Source organism: Cryptotermes secundus, unplaced genomic scaffold (assembly GCF_002891405.2).
Source record: "Cryptotermes secundus unplaced genomic scaffold, Csec_1.0 scaffold621, whole genome shotgun sequence".
Lineage (NCBI taxonomy): Eukaryota > Metazoa > Arthropoda > Insecta > Blattodea > Kalotermitidae > Cryptotermes > Cryptotermes secundus.
In genome coordinates this window covers 1,004,262-1,022,284 of record NW_019727103.1, presented here as the reverse complement: position 1 = coordinate 1,022,284, position 18,023 = coordinate 1,004,262, and the positions used below count along the sequence as shown (strand labels likewise).

General features: G+C 37.7%; 2 protein-coding genes across 4 annotated transcripts; one reads left to right on the top strand and one right to left on the bottom strand.

Annotated features, from left to right (window-relative positions):
- Nucleotides 1–28: 28 nt before the first annotated feature.
- Nucleotides 29–17,659, bottom strand: LOC111864452 (DNA-directed RNA polymerase II subunit RPB3). 3 transcript variants are annotated; one of them, XM_023851698.2, is made up of 6 exons: nucleotides 10,424–10,527; nucleotides 10,227–10,318; nucleotides 9,893–10,064; nucleotides 8,712–8,892; nucleotides 2,041–2,250; nucleotides 29–612 (listed from the first exon to the last, which is right to left on the bottom strand). In XM_023851698.2, exons 2-6 carry the CDS (start codon nucleotides 10,310–10,312, stop codon nucleotides 431–433), a joined length of 831 nt encoding a protein of 276 aa, XP_023707466.1. In that variant the 5' UTR covers nucleotides 10,313–10,318; nucleotides 10,424–10,527; the 3' UTR covers nucleotides 29–430. The 3 variants fall into 3 exon arrangements, with proteins under 3 accessions (XP_023707466.1, XP_023707467.1, XP_023707468.1); XM_023851699.2 differs by having other exon boundaries at nucleotides 10,428–10,505; XM_023851700.2 differs by lacking the exons at nucleotides 10,227–10,318; nucleotides 10,424–10,527 and adding an exon at nucleotides 17,566–17,659.
- LOC111864451 lies at nucleotides 10,818–12,490 on the top strand. Its single transcript, XM_023851697.2, has one exon. The coding sequence runs from the start codon at nucleotides 10,876–10,878 to the stop codon at nucleotides 12,163–12,165; it is 1,290 nt and encodes a 429-aa protein (XP_023707465.1). The 5' UTR covers nucleotides 10,818–10,875; the 3' UTR covers nucleotides 12,166–12,490.
- Nucleotides 17,660–18,023: the final 364 nt, after the last annotated feature.

Sequence of the window (18,023 nt, the reverse complement as noted above, 5' to 3'; positions counted from 1 at the left end):
TAGTCATAACACAGATGAAATGCGGAAAGACAGGCGAAATCTCCCCATTATGTATTACAAACAAAGAATGCATTATAAAGAAGACCTCTTCATGGGTCCTTTCCTGGTAACTTGCTTCTTCTTTTCCGCCAAATAATTTACATTCTTATGAAGTACACATTGCATTATACACAACTTGATACAAAGAAATTGTTATTATCAAACTGTAGGAGATGAATTACAGAAAATACAAACAATTATGAAGTTTCCTATTCAATATGAATAATTATTTAATACTGGAAATACAACGGGAAACAGCGCTTAGCTGTGCCATGACTGATAGAGAGTCTACAGCTTAGAAGGAACATTTGTTGTTATTTCTATGTGATAAAGGCATACCTATATGTTTTATTAACTTTAATTACATTTCCAGAATTTTCCCCTAAACTAATTAACTAATTGTAAGAGCATCATGCTGAAGTTCATGGCTGAGTTGAGTCTGAAGGTTAGACAGCTTGTTTTTCAGTACAGCTACACCCATCATCACAATGTTCTCAGGATGCAGAGCTCCAGAACTCTCCACATTGAAGAAGAATTTATTTGGCTTAGCTTCCCAAGTGTACGGAGCCTCATCTGTAACACAAGGCAGGGCTTGTCTATATGGATTATGTCAAAAGTGGTATAACAGATCTGATTCCTTAAAATGTTCTCAGCAATGAACAGATTATCAGAATTTACAAACTAATAATAACACTTCATAATCTTTTTTTTTTCTCCATATAACTTCAAAGTTTCAATGATATCTATATCCATACTTTTTAATGTATAGAACGAAATAAATAAGAACCAGATTTCAGGTCAGTGATAATTTTAAACGTAGGCTGCTTTTAAACAGGTGTTCAGAATAGAATCTTTGGAATTCTTTTGAATACCTCACTGAACCCACAGCATGAGAATCACTCCACTACAGATTACAGTTGAAAAATAAGAGCACATGTTTTTTACAGTATTTATAATAAACTTTCTATACCTGATTCTCTAATTCCAGGTAATACATGTTCCTTTGCAAGTGTAAATTCTGGGCAATTTCAAGCTTATTTTCATATTGAAGTTATAACTGAGTTTGGTTTCACAGCAAGTAAATTTCCTCTTTAGTATACTTATAATTAGTACGAATATCATGCCATTACAGTTTGCCACACATTTGTACATTTTTTTAATTTCCTACTATCACTAATAGTAGCCTGACAGGTGTGCAAACATGCAGTCAGAGCAACACTAATGACCCACTTTCTACCGCATACAATATGACTAAAAAAATCTCTCACAAATATACAAATCTATCTTTGTACAATGTAAAACAATAACACTGTGGGCGTGAAAAGACTGCATTTACCTTTCAGTTTGATTACAGTAACCAATAAATCTGCCTTTATATATGAAATATTTCTCGTATGTTAAAAATTATAAACATGGCAATGGTACAAAATTTTTAACCTATTTTAACATAGGAACTACAACAAAGGTAAAAGTACAAATAAATGGTTCAACAAATTGTATAATCATTAACTTATAGCAGTTTTTGCTAGGCTCTCCATACAGACTAAAACATGTGAAGAAAAGCAGACACCGTAAGTTCTTCCCAGAAACTTCTTGTTGTTACCTACTGAAAAGTTACTGCAACAGTCGAGATCAAATTTCTATTCAGTTAAGTCAAACACAGATCTAGTTACATCCCTTGATCACTGAACCATTACAAATTTTTATATTATACTATTAACATAGGACTACAACTATTTTGATATGTTCATCAGAACATAAAACAGTGACATCACAGTATAGCGGTCAGCACAACTGCTTCTTATTTTCAAAGTTCCTGGTTCACAACTCAGCAACTATCTTGACTGACAAATTTGTGCCTTTCTTTATTCCTTTCAGGCTACTTAAAACAGGTCATAATTACTACTATTAGCATCATTACAAAAACCAAAAAACGAACAAGTAACAGAACCATATAAAATAAATGTTCACTTTTCAGACCTATACAAATACAAAACTTACGTTGTGAATCATCTTCTAATTCTGTGTATTCACTTTTTGGCCATTCATCTGGTTTTGGGAAGAGAGTATGTCTCATTGAATTATCAGGATCATATTCAAAACACACACCAGCAGTTGGATTCCACTTTGCATGCTCCTTACCAAAACCTTTCTTTGCATATGCTCTCAGTTTTAATTCCTGTCCTTTACGCAGCTTAATTATCAGGATTTCTGAAAATAATTATAGAACACAAAAGTTCAGCATGATTCTAACATCATTTACTGTTCTCAATGCTTGAAATGGGAGAAAAAGAAAGTGGAAAGATACATAAAATATTGTGACATGTTGAGCTATGGATGATGCCCCTCCCCCCCGCCAGCCAAAGTTAGCCGAGTCCCAGCATCCTGGTAGCTATGCAACGTGAGTCAACAGCGGTGACGTCACCAAGGGGTACCGCGGTTGCTGGGCAGCACGGGTAAACAGTGGTTGCGAGAGACGACGGTAGTAACAGCGGTACACAGCATTACTAGCACGACGGCACCAGACAACAGTGTTGCCTATTACGTGGCCATTTTCTGTATTGTCCAAACGAGGCTACATAAGGAGCAGCGAAGGCTATTCACAGTTAGTCCTTGAGTTACCTCCGAGTTAGCCAGCAACCAGTCAGTTGTATTCTGGCATTTGCACTGTAGTATTTGTGATACTGCAGATAGCAGTAATTGTGAATCTGTAATTTGGGTGATTGTAAGTGCGAATGTGAAATAAAATTCGCTATATCAAATACGGCGTGAAGTTATTTGTCGTGTTATACGCTCAATACGCGACAATATATTATGCTTAAAACAGAGTTGTAAGATGGTTAATGAAACTCCTGAATTTAGAAACTTAAAGAAGAATGACTGGAATATATACAATATTAGGGTAGACTAATATAGAGTAGGTTACTCTTGGTATTGTTTAACAATTGGATTTGCAGCAATAATTGTGTAAAGAGGATTTAAATTCCCACTTTTTACAAAATATTATTACCACCAAATCAAAGATGATAAGATGACCAACTCTTATGGAAAGGGATGATATTCGCACAAAAGATTCAACAGAAAATATGTAGAAAGAAGACTACTGGAGAACTCAATGATATGAGGATAATATTAAACATATTTTACAGAAACATGGTGTAAAGATCCGGAATGAATTAAACTGGATGAGGATATGGTCCGATGGTGAGGTCTTATAATAGAGTAATGAGTCTTCAAGTTCAGTAAAAGGTGTAGAATTTTTTAATTAGCTAAATGGCTGTCAGCTTCTCAAGGTCCCTGCTCTATGGAGTGAGTGAATGAGTTAGTTTTACAACAATCAACTTTTCATATCATATTTATTAGGCATATTTTAGAGGGGGACCTTGGATGGAAATCATGTCTGTCACTTAGTAGCAGGGTCTAAACTCAGCACTGGCCATTTTTAGGACAAGCTGTCAGGGAATTCTGATTTTCAGTGATACTAATCCACGGCAAAGCCTATTTCACATAAGGTCATAAACGAACTTCTTCATGTATGCCTGCGTCATAAACCATTACTCACATTTTGGTGATACTTGACATGAGGTGTCTCTGAATTACATTATTTGACAATTTTGATTTTTTATATTGTCATGCGTAGAGTGACTACAGATGGTGTTTGGATCGGTAACTGGATTTACTGGCCACTTACAGATCGTAACTATAAGCAACTATAGGGCTATCACTAATTCACACACTGTACAATTTACTACAGCATGCACTATGTCTTTTCAGTCTGCTGTGTCTTCACCAGTCGTTGCCTGGTAACAGCTTCCAATGCTGGACGTTTCCCTTACTCTGGGTTCTTGAACTATCCCCATGCCTCAGCCATCGGCTTCTAACACCAAGAGCCCACAAGGACTGAACTGCAGCAGTCCTCTGACTGACTGCTCACCAACTCACTTCAATCCACTGCACTCAACTATACTGCACTCACTAACTGAACTGAACTCGATCCATTGTCATATAGCCTCAGAGCGGACCCAAAGAGAACACTGGTTTGCAACATCCCTTCTTCTGTTGTGTGACGTCACTGCAGACATGATGTGTTCCTCTGTCGTGCATGTACAGGCCATTACCTAGCGATAGGTCTACACTCTACAGTATAATGATCAACTACAAAGCCTACTTTACATAAAGCCATAAATAGACTTCTCTATATATCACATAAACCATTTTACAGATTGTTGTAAACCAATACTTTGTATTAGTATGCTGTCAAAATATAAACTTTGCTTGTTTCATGTAATACATTTTGTGTTTTGTTGAAATGTCATTAATTAATTGCTGTAAGTAAGATTAATGAACTGCAAAGCATGCCATTGGGAGCTCTGTGTATAACATTATGGAGTACACTCTTTTCAATCTTGTTATTATTAGCCTATTAGTCTACTTTTCTTTCTTAACCCTTTGCATGCCAAAACANCTTTGTTCCTTCTGGTCGGCCATCTCACTAATCGCCAAAGGGTTGAAACAGGAACGCACACAACAGAGCACCACAGACAAACCACTTAACTCAGACTGACGCCAGCTCACTAACAGTCGCGGGAGACCCCCAGCTAACACCACCTAGCAGCACAACTCGTAACTACAAAGCATGCGCGCGCAACAGGTCGGTTCTGGTTATTTTTGGGTCCCCCTTCATATAAGACCTTGCACCAAGGAAGTATCTCGATTGAAATCATCACTGGAGAGAAGCAATACTTATGGTACCAACATAGGGGGGGAACCCCCCTCTCATTCCGCTCCTGCTACACTTGATGGCGTTGTAGTAGTGTCCATAGCCACTGCCCTGAGGGGGGTGAAAAAGTTTCAGGTAGCAACCTCCTTGGGGGAATGCTTTTGGCAGCAGACACTACAATAGACACTGCTTCCTATGAAGTTGGGGCGGTCTCACTGATGCCTGCATATCTGGACTTCTTGGAAGCCTCCCTCCTGGTTTGGATTTTCAGTGGCTTTTGGGGTGGTGGTTGTGCCTGCTGAGGTGCTAGCCTTCAGGACGGCCTTTAATTCATTCAGTGCAACAGTATATGTCCTATACAGAGCACTGAAAAATGTCTTCCTGAACACAGCCTCACAATAGTTAGCTCTGTTTTCTTCAGCAGCACTGACTACTGCCATCCATTCGGCACTCTCCCTGACCGCAGCAGGTACGTAGCCTGCCATTTCCTCAGTGGCACATAAAACTTTAAATAATTGCCCATATTGTGTATCTGCATCAGGATACTGTCCTATCAGCACCTGGTACTCAGACTGTAGGGAGGCACGTTTGTCTGCCCAGAATGCCTGATATCCGGGCACTGTGATGTCTGCTATCTTTAGCACAACACTCACTAAGCGTGAGGGACCACTACAAACTTCATGGAGAATTCACTACAACTACTACTTCTACTCCTACAGGCAAAGTAAGTGACAAACATCGTGCACTAGAAGTGTGAGTTGTGTCTTCCTCACCCTCTGAAGTGTCACAGTCTCTCATATAAGTCTGGTAGTCACTCATTCAACTCACTAATCACTCTCTAACCAATGCTCTCTGCTATCTCAAGTTTTCAACACCTCTAATCTGTCCACCTCCATTAACTCATTTGTCTTCTCATGAACGAACTTGTCAAACACCTCCTCATTAATCGCAATCAATTTTCCAAAATTTTTCAATAACCTTTTCTACTCACTCGCTGAATAACAGTCCATCATGAATGAACTAACCAGTCTACAACACTCAGTGACCATCAAACCCACAATTCAGTCAGTAAGTCAGTCAGTCAGTCAGTTGGTGAAGCAGCTGTAGTATTTATTCTAGAAGACAGTTCTATGGCATGGTTTGGCAGTTAAATAAATAAAATAAGTATGCTTATGTAATCACCACACTATGCTGTCTGTGCATTCCAACACACTACGCTGTCTGTGCATTCCCCCTTCCAACTTCTGAACAAGTTAACCAATTTTCACAAAACTTTACATGAATGTTGATACTGGGTGCCAGTTTTTAATTTCTCTACAATCAGTAGTAACAAAGAGCTATGTACTTGTGATGTGAGAACAACACTAGCACCACTTACTTTAGTATCCTGAGCTGATGTATGGTAAATGATTTTTGAAAAATAAGACATATCCATTAAGGTAACTTTTTGTAGAGTGTAAGAATGACATGACAGAACTGGAGAATCCAAAGAGCATAAACCACAAATTTGCTTTTGAACAATCAAAGATAGCTGCACACTGCAGTCTTAAACCAAAGGAACACACAGCACCTAAACCATTTTCATTTACAAATAAATATACGTGGTATAAGCATAATCATCAAAGGGTTACATAACTACAAGACACAATTTCAGCGAATCTGAAACAGTTTTTCACAAGCATGGAAGACCGTTGAAGAAAGAATTAAACAAATAATGCTACAAATGGATTTATTATCAATTCCTTTATTGTTTGATGATGATGATGATGATTATGGCATAATTGTACAGGGTGTTTCAAAAAGAGCTTTACAACTTTGAAAGCTTATATAAATTTATACAGAGGGCATACACAACGCTTTGCACTGTCATAATGTAGCAAAACACACCGAGTTTCATGCACGTGGTACTGTAGTACCCAGTACCACCACCGCAAGTGCTCCCGCAGTTGAAATCAAGATAGCTACTTTCACAGGTGCAGAGCGTGCTCATTGTGTTTTGGTTTGAAGAAACAAAGTCTGCTACACAAGTTCAAAGGAAATTACACACTCAGTATCGCAAGGAACCTCCCAGTAGGACTATAATTTACTACTGGCACCAGAATTTTGTTCAGACCGGATGTTCTATGCCCCATGCCAAGCCACCCGGTTTGCCACGTGTTTCTGATGCTATAGTGGAACACATTAGGGAGAGCTTCGTTCGAAGACCACGAAATTCAACATGACGTGCGTCTCAGGAAACTGGTATTCCAAATGTTACTGTGTGGCAAGTGTTACAAAAACGTTTATGCTTAAANGTATGAATCCCATGATAAGCAGTCTTATTTGGCTGCAGCAGCACATGCTTGAAGAATCAACAGAGTTCTCCTTGTCCACATCTTCACTGCAGGCAGGTGCATCAGTTGCTGAAAGTGGGACAGTGCCAAGAAGCACTGAGCAGGACGCCACAGTCAAGGACTTCAGAGAAGAGACAGAGAAGTTGCTGAAGAACTTGCTGGTGGCTGTACAGGACGTTTATAAGAAGTGTAACGAGAAAAGTGAGGAAGGCATGAAACAAACTAAGGATGTGGAGAATAATGTTGATGAAGGAAATCAGATTGAAGGTGGACAGCTTAAAGTGTTTGAATCCTTGTCTGCTTCTTTATCCATGTTTCGTATGAGCCAAATAAATGAAGGGTTACATCTGCTGATGCAGAAACTTGTAACAATTCTGGATGCAGAGGGTGTCCAGGAAGGAAATGTCTGCAAAAGGTTAGTGCCATTTAATTGTTGTGTACTTGAGATGAGGCATGTGCACTGTGAAGCGATGTTGAATGCAGTGCTCATGTGTCAGGTTGCTCCTGCTCTGCCTACCCTGCCTGGACCAGCTGGTGCTTTTCTACCAATTCTTTGTGACGCAGCAGGTGGCTTTGTATCGAGTTAGCTGCAAACTGCTCTCTGTCCTGCTGGCTATCTTCCTTGAGTTAGCTCAAAAGGTAATATGTTTCAGATTTAATGTTTTTGAAGCAATGAGAGGGTGTGTTATGGTCTTATAGGTTATGATACCATTCCTGGATGCAGCAGGTACCGGAGTACCAGATTTCACAGTTTCATATTCTTGTCATGTTGTAGTCATTTAGGTTTCAGTTCAGTTTTAAAACTGACAGTAATTTGGATCTTAACATTTGCTAGGGCTTTTGCATTCCTCCTGAACTGGCTGCAAGTGAGGAAGAATCTCAAAAAGACAGTGCAGCTGGTGGACAGGGCCTGGGAGAGGGGGAAGGGGAGAAGGACATCTCAGACCAAATGGAGAGTGAAGAGCAGTTGGAAGATGCCAGACCAAAGGGAGAAGAAAAGACAGAAGAAAATGAAGATTGCAAGGCATGTTGAGAATAATTATTTATGAGTTATGATAATTCTTTCTTAGTTTTTAAGTTGTGGAGATGTTTGTAGAGCCAACTGAAGAGAAGTTGTTGGTCCCACAAGCGTGTGCATATTGTGCATGGAGAGTACTGAGACATCTGGACTGTAACTTCTGTTAATTATCATAATGTGATTTTAAGTAGTACAGATATACTGCTCAGTATAACAGTATATATATAGCAGTATAACACACGCAGTCACAGGAGCAAGACACAACACAAAGCACAATACACACACGAAAGTAGGAAGAATGCTCCGATAGAGGTAGATAGGTGTGACTCGCGTATTGAGATACGACATAAGGATGACAAATCCTGAACAGTTTTAATATTTTTAATATTTAAAATTTATCAATATATGACGAGTATATATTTTAGTATAAAGACAACAGGGCATGCAATGAAGTAGTTTGAGGTACAACGAAAAGCACCTGAAGATGTCACTTTTGTGCTGAAACATGTAGTGCAAGAGAGAAGAGTAAGGTGAATAAATGTACGCACTGTAAGACGGTTAAAATAAATCATGGACAAGAAGTCTAAGGCTACAATCATACCATCTGTCTCTCCATATTCACTAGCTTCATCCTCTCTGTGTCTTGAAGTAACAGGAACAACTCTGGGGTCACTTGACTTTAAGTCAGCTGTTGTTACATGCCGTGTCTGGTCATCTTTACATTTAACATCCAATGTAAATTCAACACTACAGTCTGGACAAAAGTCTGCACAAGTACAATCCTGAAATAAAGAACCCAAAACTGAAATTCCAGTGCATCATTCTTAGTATACTATTACAATATACTGAAATTATGTACTGATGAATAGGACTGAGAACGATAAGGCATAAAATGTTCATTTTTTTATTACTACCAATCCCATCACTGACCACTACGAACATCTGATATAAGTTACATGAATAATCTTTACAAAAACCAAAATTACTTTTTATAAATGTTGAGGTCATGGGTTAAATTAACGACCTTCAAAATAAAACGATTACAATTGTAACAAAATGGTGCAAAGAACACTCCATTTGCTTTCATGAAAGTACAAAATGAACCACATGGCTTATATATAACCAAAATTATACACATTTTAAGTAATCTGTCATGTAAACATTTTATTCTACGACACTGGGAGTCAAAATTTTGCAAGGAAACTTGTCTCCACATTCTACAAACCCACCAAGTATCAGAGAAATTTGAGAGGATAAGGTTGTGCAATTGCTACATACATATGGCATGGATATAGAAAGACAGGTGGGTAAACATATGCAACCCAGAGACCCTAGGGAGCGAGCTGTGGGACAAGTATATAAACATAATACTATTACAAAGCGGACGCCATGAACAAGCCACAACAGTATATAATCAAACAAAAGTTTTTTTAGAGAGAGCTAGGTTCATATAGAACTGTGTACCACAGACACCTGATTATGGGAAATATATTTATATTTATTTATTTATTTCCTCTCTATAGATCATTGTTACATGATATAGGACAAAGACAAAGATAGATTTATAAAATTTAGTCGGGTTCACGATTATGGCTGTATTAATTTTGTGTGGAATAGCTACATTACAAAATTTAAGAACATAAAGTAAGCAGTGACATTTGTGGAAACACAAACACTATAGTTTTCAATAAAATACAGATACTGACATAATGAGAATAAAGTACTCTAAACGTAATCTGAGGTGGGTAAACCTTTAAGTGTGTGTCTGTATCAATGCCATACCCTTGTATACTGGATTCTGTCCACAACTTCATCCGAGGTTAAGGGTATGAGACCAATTCGGTGTGCCAGAAATTCATCACTTAAAACTGTGGAGTTTGCCTCAAGCTGCACCCAGTCAATTGCCATTGTGGGTGTTTCTGCGATGAATACTCTTCTCATGCTGTTCGCAACACTGAAAACAGACTTTAGACCCTGACTGCAAATGCATTTATTATAACCTCAAAACCCATCACAATGTACACTGCGTTAGGGCAAATTCAGTGCTTTTCTTGAGTGGACGGCGCCACACCTAAAATTTTACAACCCACAATCAATGAAATACGACAACAATTACCTCAATTCAGTATCTTCAATTTGAAACTTAACATTTTCTTCGGTGAGGTCTGTTATATGCACGGAGGGTTGATTTGCGTATGGCATTGTTACCTGTTAAATCCACAAAATCTCTAATCACGGACAAATGATAGAAATGGTAATTCTACTAGAGCAATTATGGAGAATTCAGAATGCATAAATAATTACTACAAATACTTAATAAAGCTTCTGTTCACAAACATTCCCCACACACACTACTTTCCCAACAGTGGTATGCAACTGAATGCTATTGCCGGGCAACATAACCGCCGTGACGTTTCCGACACACTCTAATTCAGGGTAGCCAATTGAGTTTTCTGTTTTCCCCTGTGTCAATATTCCACTTTTAAAGTAAATTCTGACTGTACACTATTTCATAACACATTTCGAACGAAAAATGTAAATGTAGACGGTAAAGTATTATTAAATCTTGCACTGTTTAGCAATTTGGCGTTGGAAGGCAGAATAATTTTGCAGAGAATACTTCCCACTATGGGGGATTCTAGTCTGCATAATCGACAGCTACCGGAAGTCACATAAAAAGAGAGGGGATGTTTTTCGAAGGAGTGGGTGGTGTTGGAATGTACCTAAGGTTGAATTGGCCTTCGTAAAGTAAATTTAATCGTGATATGGCCCTGCTATACGATACGTATTTCTATGGCACTGTGTGCCACGTTTGTAAATGTAAAGATGATTGTAAAGGAGAGAAATTAAAAAGATGTGGGGGTTGCAGAATGGTTTTGTATTGTGGTCCACAGCATCAAAAAGTACACTGGCCCTTGCACAAAAGATTGTGCAAATGTATACAGGCAGTAGTTAACAGCCGAGGTTTAGAGAATCTGTACCAGGAAGCATGTAAAAATCCTTCAACTGAAGACTGGTGCAAATTGCGGTCAAACTTAATGTTGTTGACACAACTTAGTCTGGGCCGTAGACTGTCAGAAGGAGAACAGCAAATGTTTATGTTTCCTCGAATTTGCAAAGTATGTTACAAAGCTGAGCAAGTAGAGCTGCAAGACTGCAATGATTGCCTTTGTGTTTCCTACTGTTCTGTAGCACATAAACAGCAGGACTCCTTAAGACATAGTATATCATGTAGGTGGTTAAAATTGTGCTTGTGTATAGACAGACACTTTCTCCAAGTGAAAGACCCATATCCATTTTTAAATGTTCCAGTGCGAGAGAAATATGAGCCCCTTCCATGTGACATCGACTCATTTATATCTATTACTGTGACATGTGCTAAGGATACCACAGAGTGGAATCGAAGTATTGAAGTTGCCCTATTTTCAGAGCTTCTGACTTGCCCATTAACCTTGCTTTATGCACTAGAAAAACTCAGAACTTCATTCAAGAAAAAATTTATGGCACATGTGGTGGGAGCTGGTGCATTTGAGTGCACATTCCTTCACAAATGGGAAATAATTTTGCATTGCTTGCCGCAGTTGTCATTTCTTGACATCGTATTCATAGGACCTGAAATCGAACAAGGATTGGAAACAATTTGTGTATTGTGTGTGGATTGCCAGCGAAAAGGACGACAATTAAGAACTCATTTTCAGACTGGCAAACTTTATCATCAGTATGCCTCTTCTGAGACATTCTTGTTTCCAGATATTATTGTTGCTTATAACTGTGGCCTGCATGAATATGAAGGAACTAATAGTGATACATGGTTACAATCTTTACCATTTTTGGTGAAATTTGATCATGTACCATTAATATTAACTTCATACACTAGTGATGAAGCTAATAAGGATGTTGCAAGAATTTTGGGTTGTAAAAAAGATACTCTGACAGTCTATTTAAAATGTTCAAAGAATCCATTTGCTAGCAGACGTCCATACAGGGATTGGAGGAGTGAGAGTAGTGATGTTTTCTTTCAGAATAATTTTATCACTCTTGTAACACCATATTAATCCTTCACATTTGCTGGCCTGTTTCCCACTCACCATGAGGGTGGTACTTGCCCTATGGCCCCTGCGATTCATTCCTTTCAGCCCACGGGCCTCCACACGACGGGCCGGGTAAATTTAGCGTTAGTGAATTGTGTGAAAACCACTCATTTATTTTTAGAAGAATCGCTTTCAAGGTAGTTACAAGTTCTGTGGAATTAGAATTAGAACACAGTATACTAGTATCATCTGCATACAATCCTCTGTGTGCTTGAACTGATTCCTGCTGTATCTGTTGGTTGCCAAATGATGTATATAACATATGAAATAAATAATAATTTGATATTAAGAAAGAAAGATGGAAATGAAGTTGTTAATTCCCTCACCTCTACCTGGCCCTCATAACCATGATGCTTTATTAGCAAGACTTGAAAGCCTAGTGTATCTACAATGCAATAACCAGCTAATTGTGTCACATTTACATGCACACTGGTGACACAATAACAGTATTTATGTACAGCTAATTATAGCTGTGCTGAAAAGGTTAAAAATATTAGTCATATTGGATATATTTTTATATTTCTCCAACAAATCTGAATATGGTGGCAGGTTACACTGGGGTAACTTCAATTTATTTTATGTTTATGCTGGATCTGGTAAACATAAAGAATACACTTTGTGCTACCTGTGAAGATTGCATGTAGATACTTGTATCTGGTCATTGTTATATTTCAAAGCACAGAAGTTTTATGTATTCTTTAGTGCAAAAAGTGAACATGTAGTAGGATTAGCATGTCCTGTAGATGTTTCAGTTTTCAAGTAACTTGCTCCCATGATATCAGTAATGGGCACAATGTAAGACACAAGTAGTGTCTGTTCAAGTCTGACTAAATGACTTAGTGAATCTTAAGCATTTGACCATTTAAATGCCCATCTAAGCCATGTAATTTTCCATTTAATCAAGAGGGTAATGGGTTTGAGGTTCTCTCAGGGTGACTATGGAAAATACTGTCTTCTGAAATGTAACATTTTGTAGCTACAGAAGCTCATAGAAGGAATGTACTGCCTCCATCTTCGGGGCCAAAGAGTAAACCAAGAAAAAAATTAGCAAGAAGCAGCTGGCATCACATTGTATTTTACCATAAGGTAAAAAGGTAAAGCTATCCCTGTGACAGGTTATGGAGGCCCACAGGGTTGTGAGATGTTGAGGCTTCCCAATTTTCTGGACAGTTGGCTCACAGATAATGGTGAGGTTGTCAGCTGTAAGTGCTGGCTGCCCTTTACCCTCAGGATGATTCCTGGTACTCATTTCTGTTAGAGGCTGAGTCGACCTCAGGGCTATAGTGTGGCTGGAAAGATTAGGTCAATTGAAAATCCAATGACCTCATATGGAATCAAACCTTCCAGCTTGTAGCATAGTGCCTCAAGCAGATACTCATCTCATAAATTTCATTTTGGCAGTTGTAATTTTAGTTTTGTCCTTTGCTTGTGTTGTTCAACTTCCACATAAAAGTGTCTGTAAAACTAGGGTACTATAGCATTTTATTTCGGCATGTTTTTGGACTTCTGATGGCTTACAGGTTATGTTCATGAAGCCTGTAACTAGCAAAGAACTGTTAACTTTAACTCCTGTATATTTTTCTCCTCTGCACAATGGCAAGTATCTGAGGAACTTGGATGTATTGACTTGTGTAATTTTGTTGTTTAACACTGTTCTTTTCCTTGTGAATTCTTGGCTGTAAAATGCAATTGTGATTTTTGTGTCAAAGTTTTCCTCCCATATTTGCCCACTAATTTATTCAGTGTGTAATTTATTTTGAAAATTTGACATTATTATTGGATTGTCTGGGAAGAGGAATGTGTGTGAACATTATTTATTAATATTAATATTCTCTTATTTAATCTACTTCCCATCTGTGTAGCAGTTAATTCAAGCATATGTTAAATAAAAGTGGCGATAGTGGACATTCTTGTTTTTAATGTGTATGAATAGATAATTTTGAAGAAAATTTAATTCTTATTTACTATTTCTATATACATGCATAATTATTATGGCTCGTAGTAATCTATTTTGGATACTTTTGTCTCTCAGCATGTAAAATAATATGGATCTGAAGTATGCTCTAATGCTTTCAATAATCCAAGAATAATAAGTGTTTGTGATTGTGTTCTTATCTTTTTAAATCACTATTTTGAGGCAAAATATCTATTCGATTTGTGAGCACTTTTTCTAAAACCATTTTGAGCTTGAAATATGTTTAGTAAGCTTGTTTATATGTAATTTTGGGGGGTATTTTATTCTCATCTTTTGAAACTATAAGTCACTATTGTATTTCTCTATTTATCTTGGGTTTTCCTGGTGGCATACATTTCAGTGAAGAATTTTAATTAAAATTCTTTTGATGCACATGTACACAGTTTCAGGATTATGTACCTTTACGGAACAGAGTCTCTTCACAAGCTACACTCACATTCAGTTTTTCTCAAACCTATTTAAATATTGTTCTATGCTTGGATCTTCTGAGCTGCCTCTTCCCTTCAAATTTTGCAACTACATTTTTGTATCTGTTTCTCATCTCCCTCATGCATGCTATATTAGTGCCACAATCCCCATTACAGAACAAATTGCGGCAATAAAGGGCAGGAAATGGAAAACAGATTTTTGTACTGTACTCGTATGTAGCAAGATAAAAGATAGAGTATGATTTTTGTGTTGTATTTAATGACACTTTTAGTTTAAGACTGTATAGTGATGAATGGTAGATGAACAAAAAATTGAAAGTATTTTGAAGGAAGTGGTCATGGCCTAAAGGAAGTGCTATCCTGGAATTTGTCTGGAGGTACTGTGAAATATCATGAAAAAACTCACTCAGGATAGCCAATGTTGCAATTAAGATTTGAACTGAGCAATTCCCAAGTACTATTCTAAAGTATTACTACTAGACCAACCTGTTTGGTAAGACTTTGTTGTATTATGTAACATCATCAGGAAATGCACAGGATATGACTTAACTGCCTGTTCCTACATCCTGCAGCTGCAGTTTGTCTTTCCTACTGTATAATTTAGTTCCCTTGTTTTATGAAAGTGTATTACTAATGCAGATCTGCTGAATTTTTGAGATTTTTATTTTGTTGCACAAAACAGAGGAGTTGTTATTCTAGTCTTTAGTGAAACATAAGCTTGCACTAAATGAATCCATAGCTGAGGTTCTGTAAGGTAGTAACTGTTGGTAACAATGATGGTAATCCATGCATACATTTCCTAGTAGTCATTAATGATAAATTGTTACGTTACTTCAAAGAGAAACAATATCTGGATTTAGTATTACTAGGACAGTGATATCTAAGATACTGTGATACACATGTGGCTAAGGTGGGAGAGATAAGGGATTTTAATGGCTCAGCCCTTTATGCAAACCTAACATAAAGACTGCAGACATCAGGAGCATACAGAGCATCTTTCATGCTATCTGCTATTCTCAAGGCTGTTATCGCCTTGCAAAATTACCGTTTACTCCGTCACACCTGGCTAAGCTGAGTATAATATAAGAGAACTGAGGCCTGCTGATTATCCACCTCTGCTCACCTAGCATCTTATGTTGGTAGGGTACAAAAAGAGTCTGGGTTGCTGTGACCCTGAGATTAGACTGGAACAGGGCACTTACAGTACATATTAATGGAGATTCATATTCAATTCCTCATCCACATGTTCCCTTTTTATTGCTATTGCTACTTCCTTGGAACGATATTCAAATTACCTACTCTGATTATTTTACTCACATTTTCTCCCAGTTCAGAAAATTCACCTATAGAGTTCTTATTGCAGGAAAGTGTTATTTAATTCTCTCAATCTGTTACAGTTGAATAATTTAGGAATCTTAATCTGGCTCCATCAGTTCAAGACACAATCACCAAGGATTAAACACAGATGAGCAATGATGGCTGTCATCAGCCTAATTATTTTGTCATCCATTTTCTTAAGGTTCATGGTTCCAAATGGGGGTTTTAACATTTGCACAGTTCTTCTGAGCTGCTTTTTCCCTAGAGGGAAACTTTAGCAACTCTCCAAAATAACACAGACAGTAAAGTACGTCCTGATCCTCATTCATTATAATTTTTGTACTCTGTGACTGGAATAGTACCACTATACCAGTAGTGAGTGACCACTCATTAACTGACCTGATTCAGGCATCCTTCAACTTGTTGGCTTCTCCATGACACAATATTACCGAGGTGTGTATATAATTTTAGTGAGAAAACCTCTTTGAAAACAAGTATTTGGTACACCAAGAAAGAGATATGAGGATTACATTAAGATGGATCTTGAGGATGAAAGATGGATGGGAGTGGCTCAGAGTGTGTCAAATGTTAGGCTTTGTTGTTAATGATGTTAAGTCTTTAACTTTGGGTACCACAGTCTTTGTTAGTTGTAATTCTGAATTATGAGACACAGTTTGGGAATCAATGAACTAATAGTAATTATCATCAATATAGTAAAGAGAAGCAGGTTATGTAATGAATAAACATGAGATAAATAGCATGTGAGTAGCTGGCAAAGGAGGAGACGATATGGGTGGCTAGAGCCCCAACAGAATATGTTGTTTGTGTATTTAAAGAACTGAGACACTGTGAGTGGATACTGGAAATAAATAATGCTGGTTCTGATTTTACTATGAACTGAACTAAAACATCGAAGAAGAAGAAGAAGAAGAAGAAGTGTCAGACTTCTGCCTTCGTTGCTCAGTTTTATTCCCCTTGATACTACATCTCGATGAAATGAAAATTATCTGGAGATTAACTAAGAATGTGATGCTGGAAATAATGGATAATTTCATATTAATTCCAATAGAACATATTACCAGTGACCAGAAACTCAGTGTGGATTCGAATCGGGGACTTCACGAATATATCCCAAGTTTTACCGCTACACCGACCTACTCGGTACTCTCTTATAATTGGTTTGACACAAATATACGTATATCTTGCTTGGCGCGTTCACAACCGCCGTGGAGTGCGTACAAGTTCGCTCAGTCCGCCCGTATATATTGAAAAACTCTAGAACGCCTAAATGGACCATAATGACATCTGCTACTGAATAATTTTACGGAACTTTGTCCAGTTCGTTTATCATTTAGATCTGGCGTGTTCAAAGATGACTTTATATAAAGACCTATTTGCGTTTCTGCGCGTATCTTTCTAAATACTCGTAATTGTTGGAGAGTAATAAGCTTTGAACAAATGTTGCGAACAGAAATGAAACATTTTATGTTATATGCACTTTCTCCGTAAGGCTCAAAGTTTTTGACAAAATTAAACAATACTGCTATTACGAAAACATTTCTGAACTTGCATCTCATCTAGACGAACAGTGGGAAATTCTTTGCCTCCTTCCAGTCGAAACCCGATATTCTGTTCCATACTCACCGACATGATTTGTACATTACAGTGAGCGTTTGTAACACGGTAGTTTCATTTAATGGGTAGACTTCACTTCTTTTTTTGTTTGCAAATAAATTGAACGTGTAGGCAAGGACGTACTCGCATATCCATCTGGCTCTCAAGGTTGTTGCAAAAGCCGAAGAATGGAGAATGTGTAAGCGTTATTCTGCTGTGTCACTGCAGTAAACACGTGATATTTGAGACTCGTGTCTTCACGCACTGATTATTTGTAATTTACTGACGCCTTTTCAGCTGCGTAGGTTATGAGGTGTTGAACGGTAACTTGTACGAGGTATAGCAATTGATTGGCACTGACGGAGACATCGGTTCATAACACGATTAAAAATTCTATCTATATAAATATTTGGAGCCACTTGATAAGTAATTCATCAGTTCTTTTTCATAAGATAGAGTATGTATGTAAGTACTGCTCTCGTTTTAGG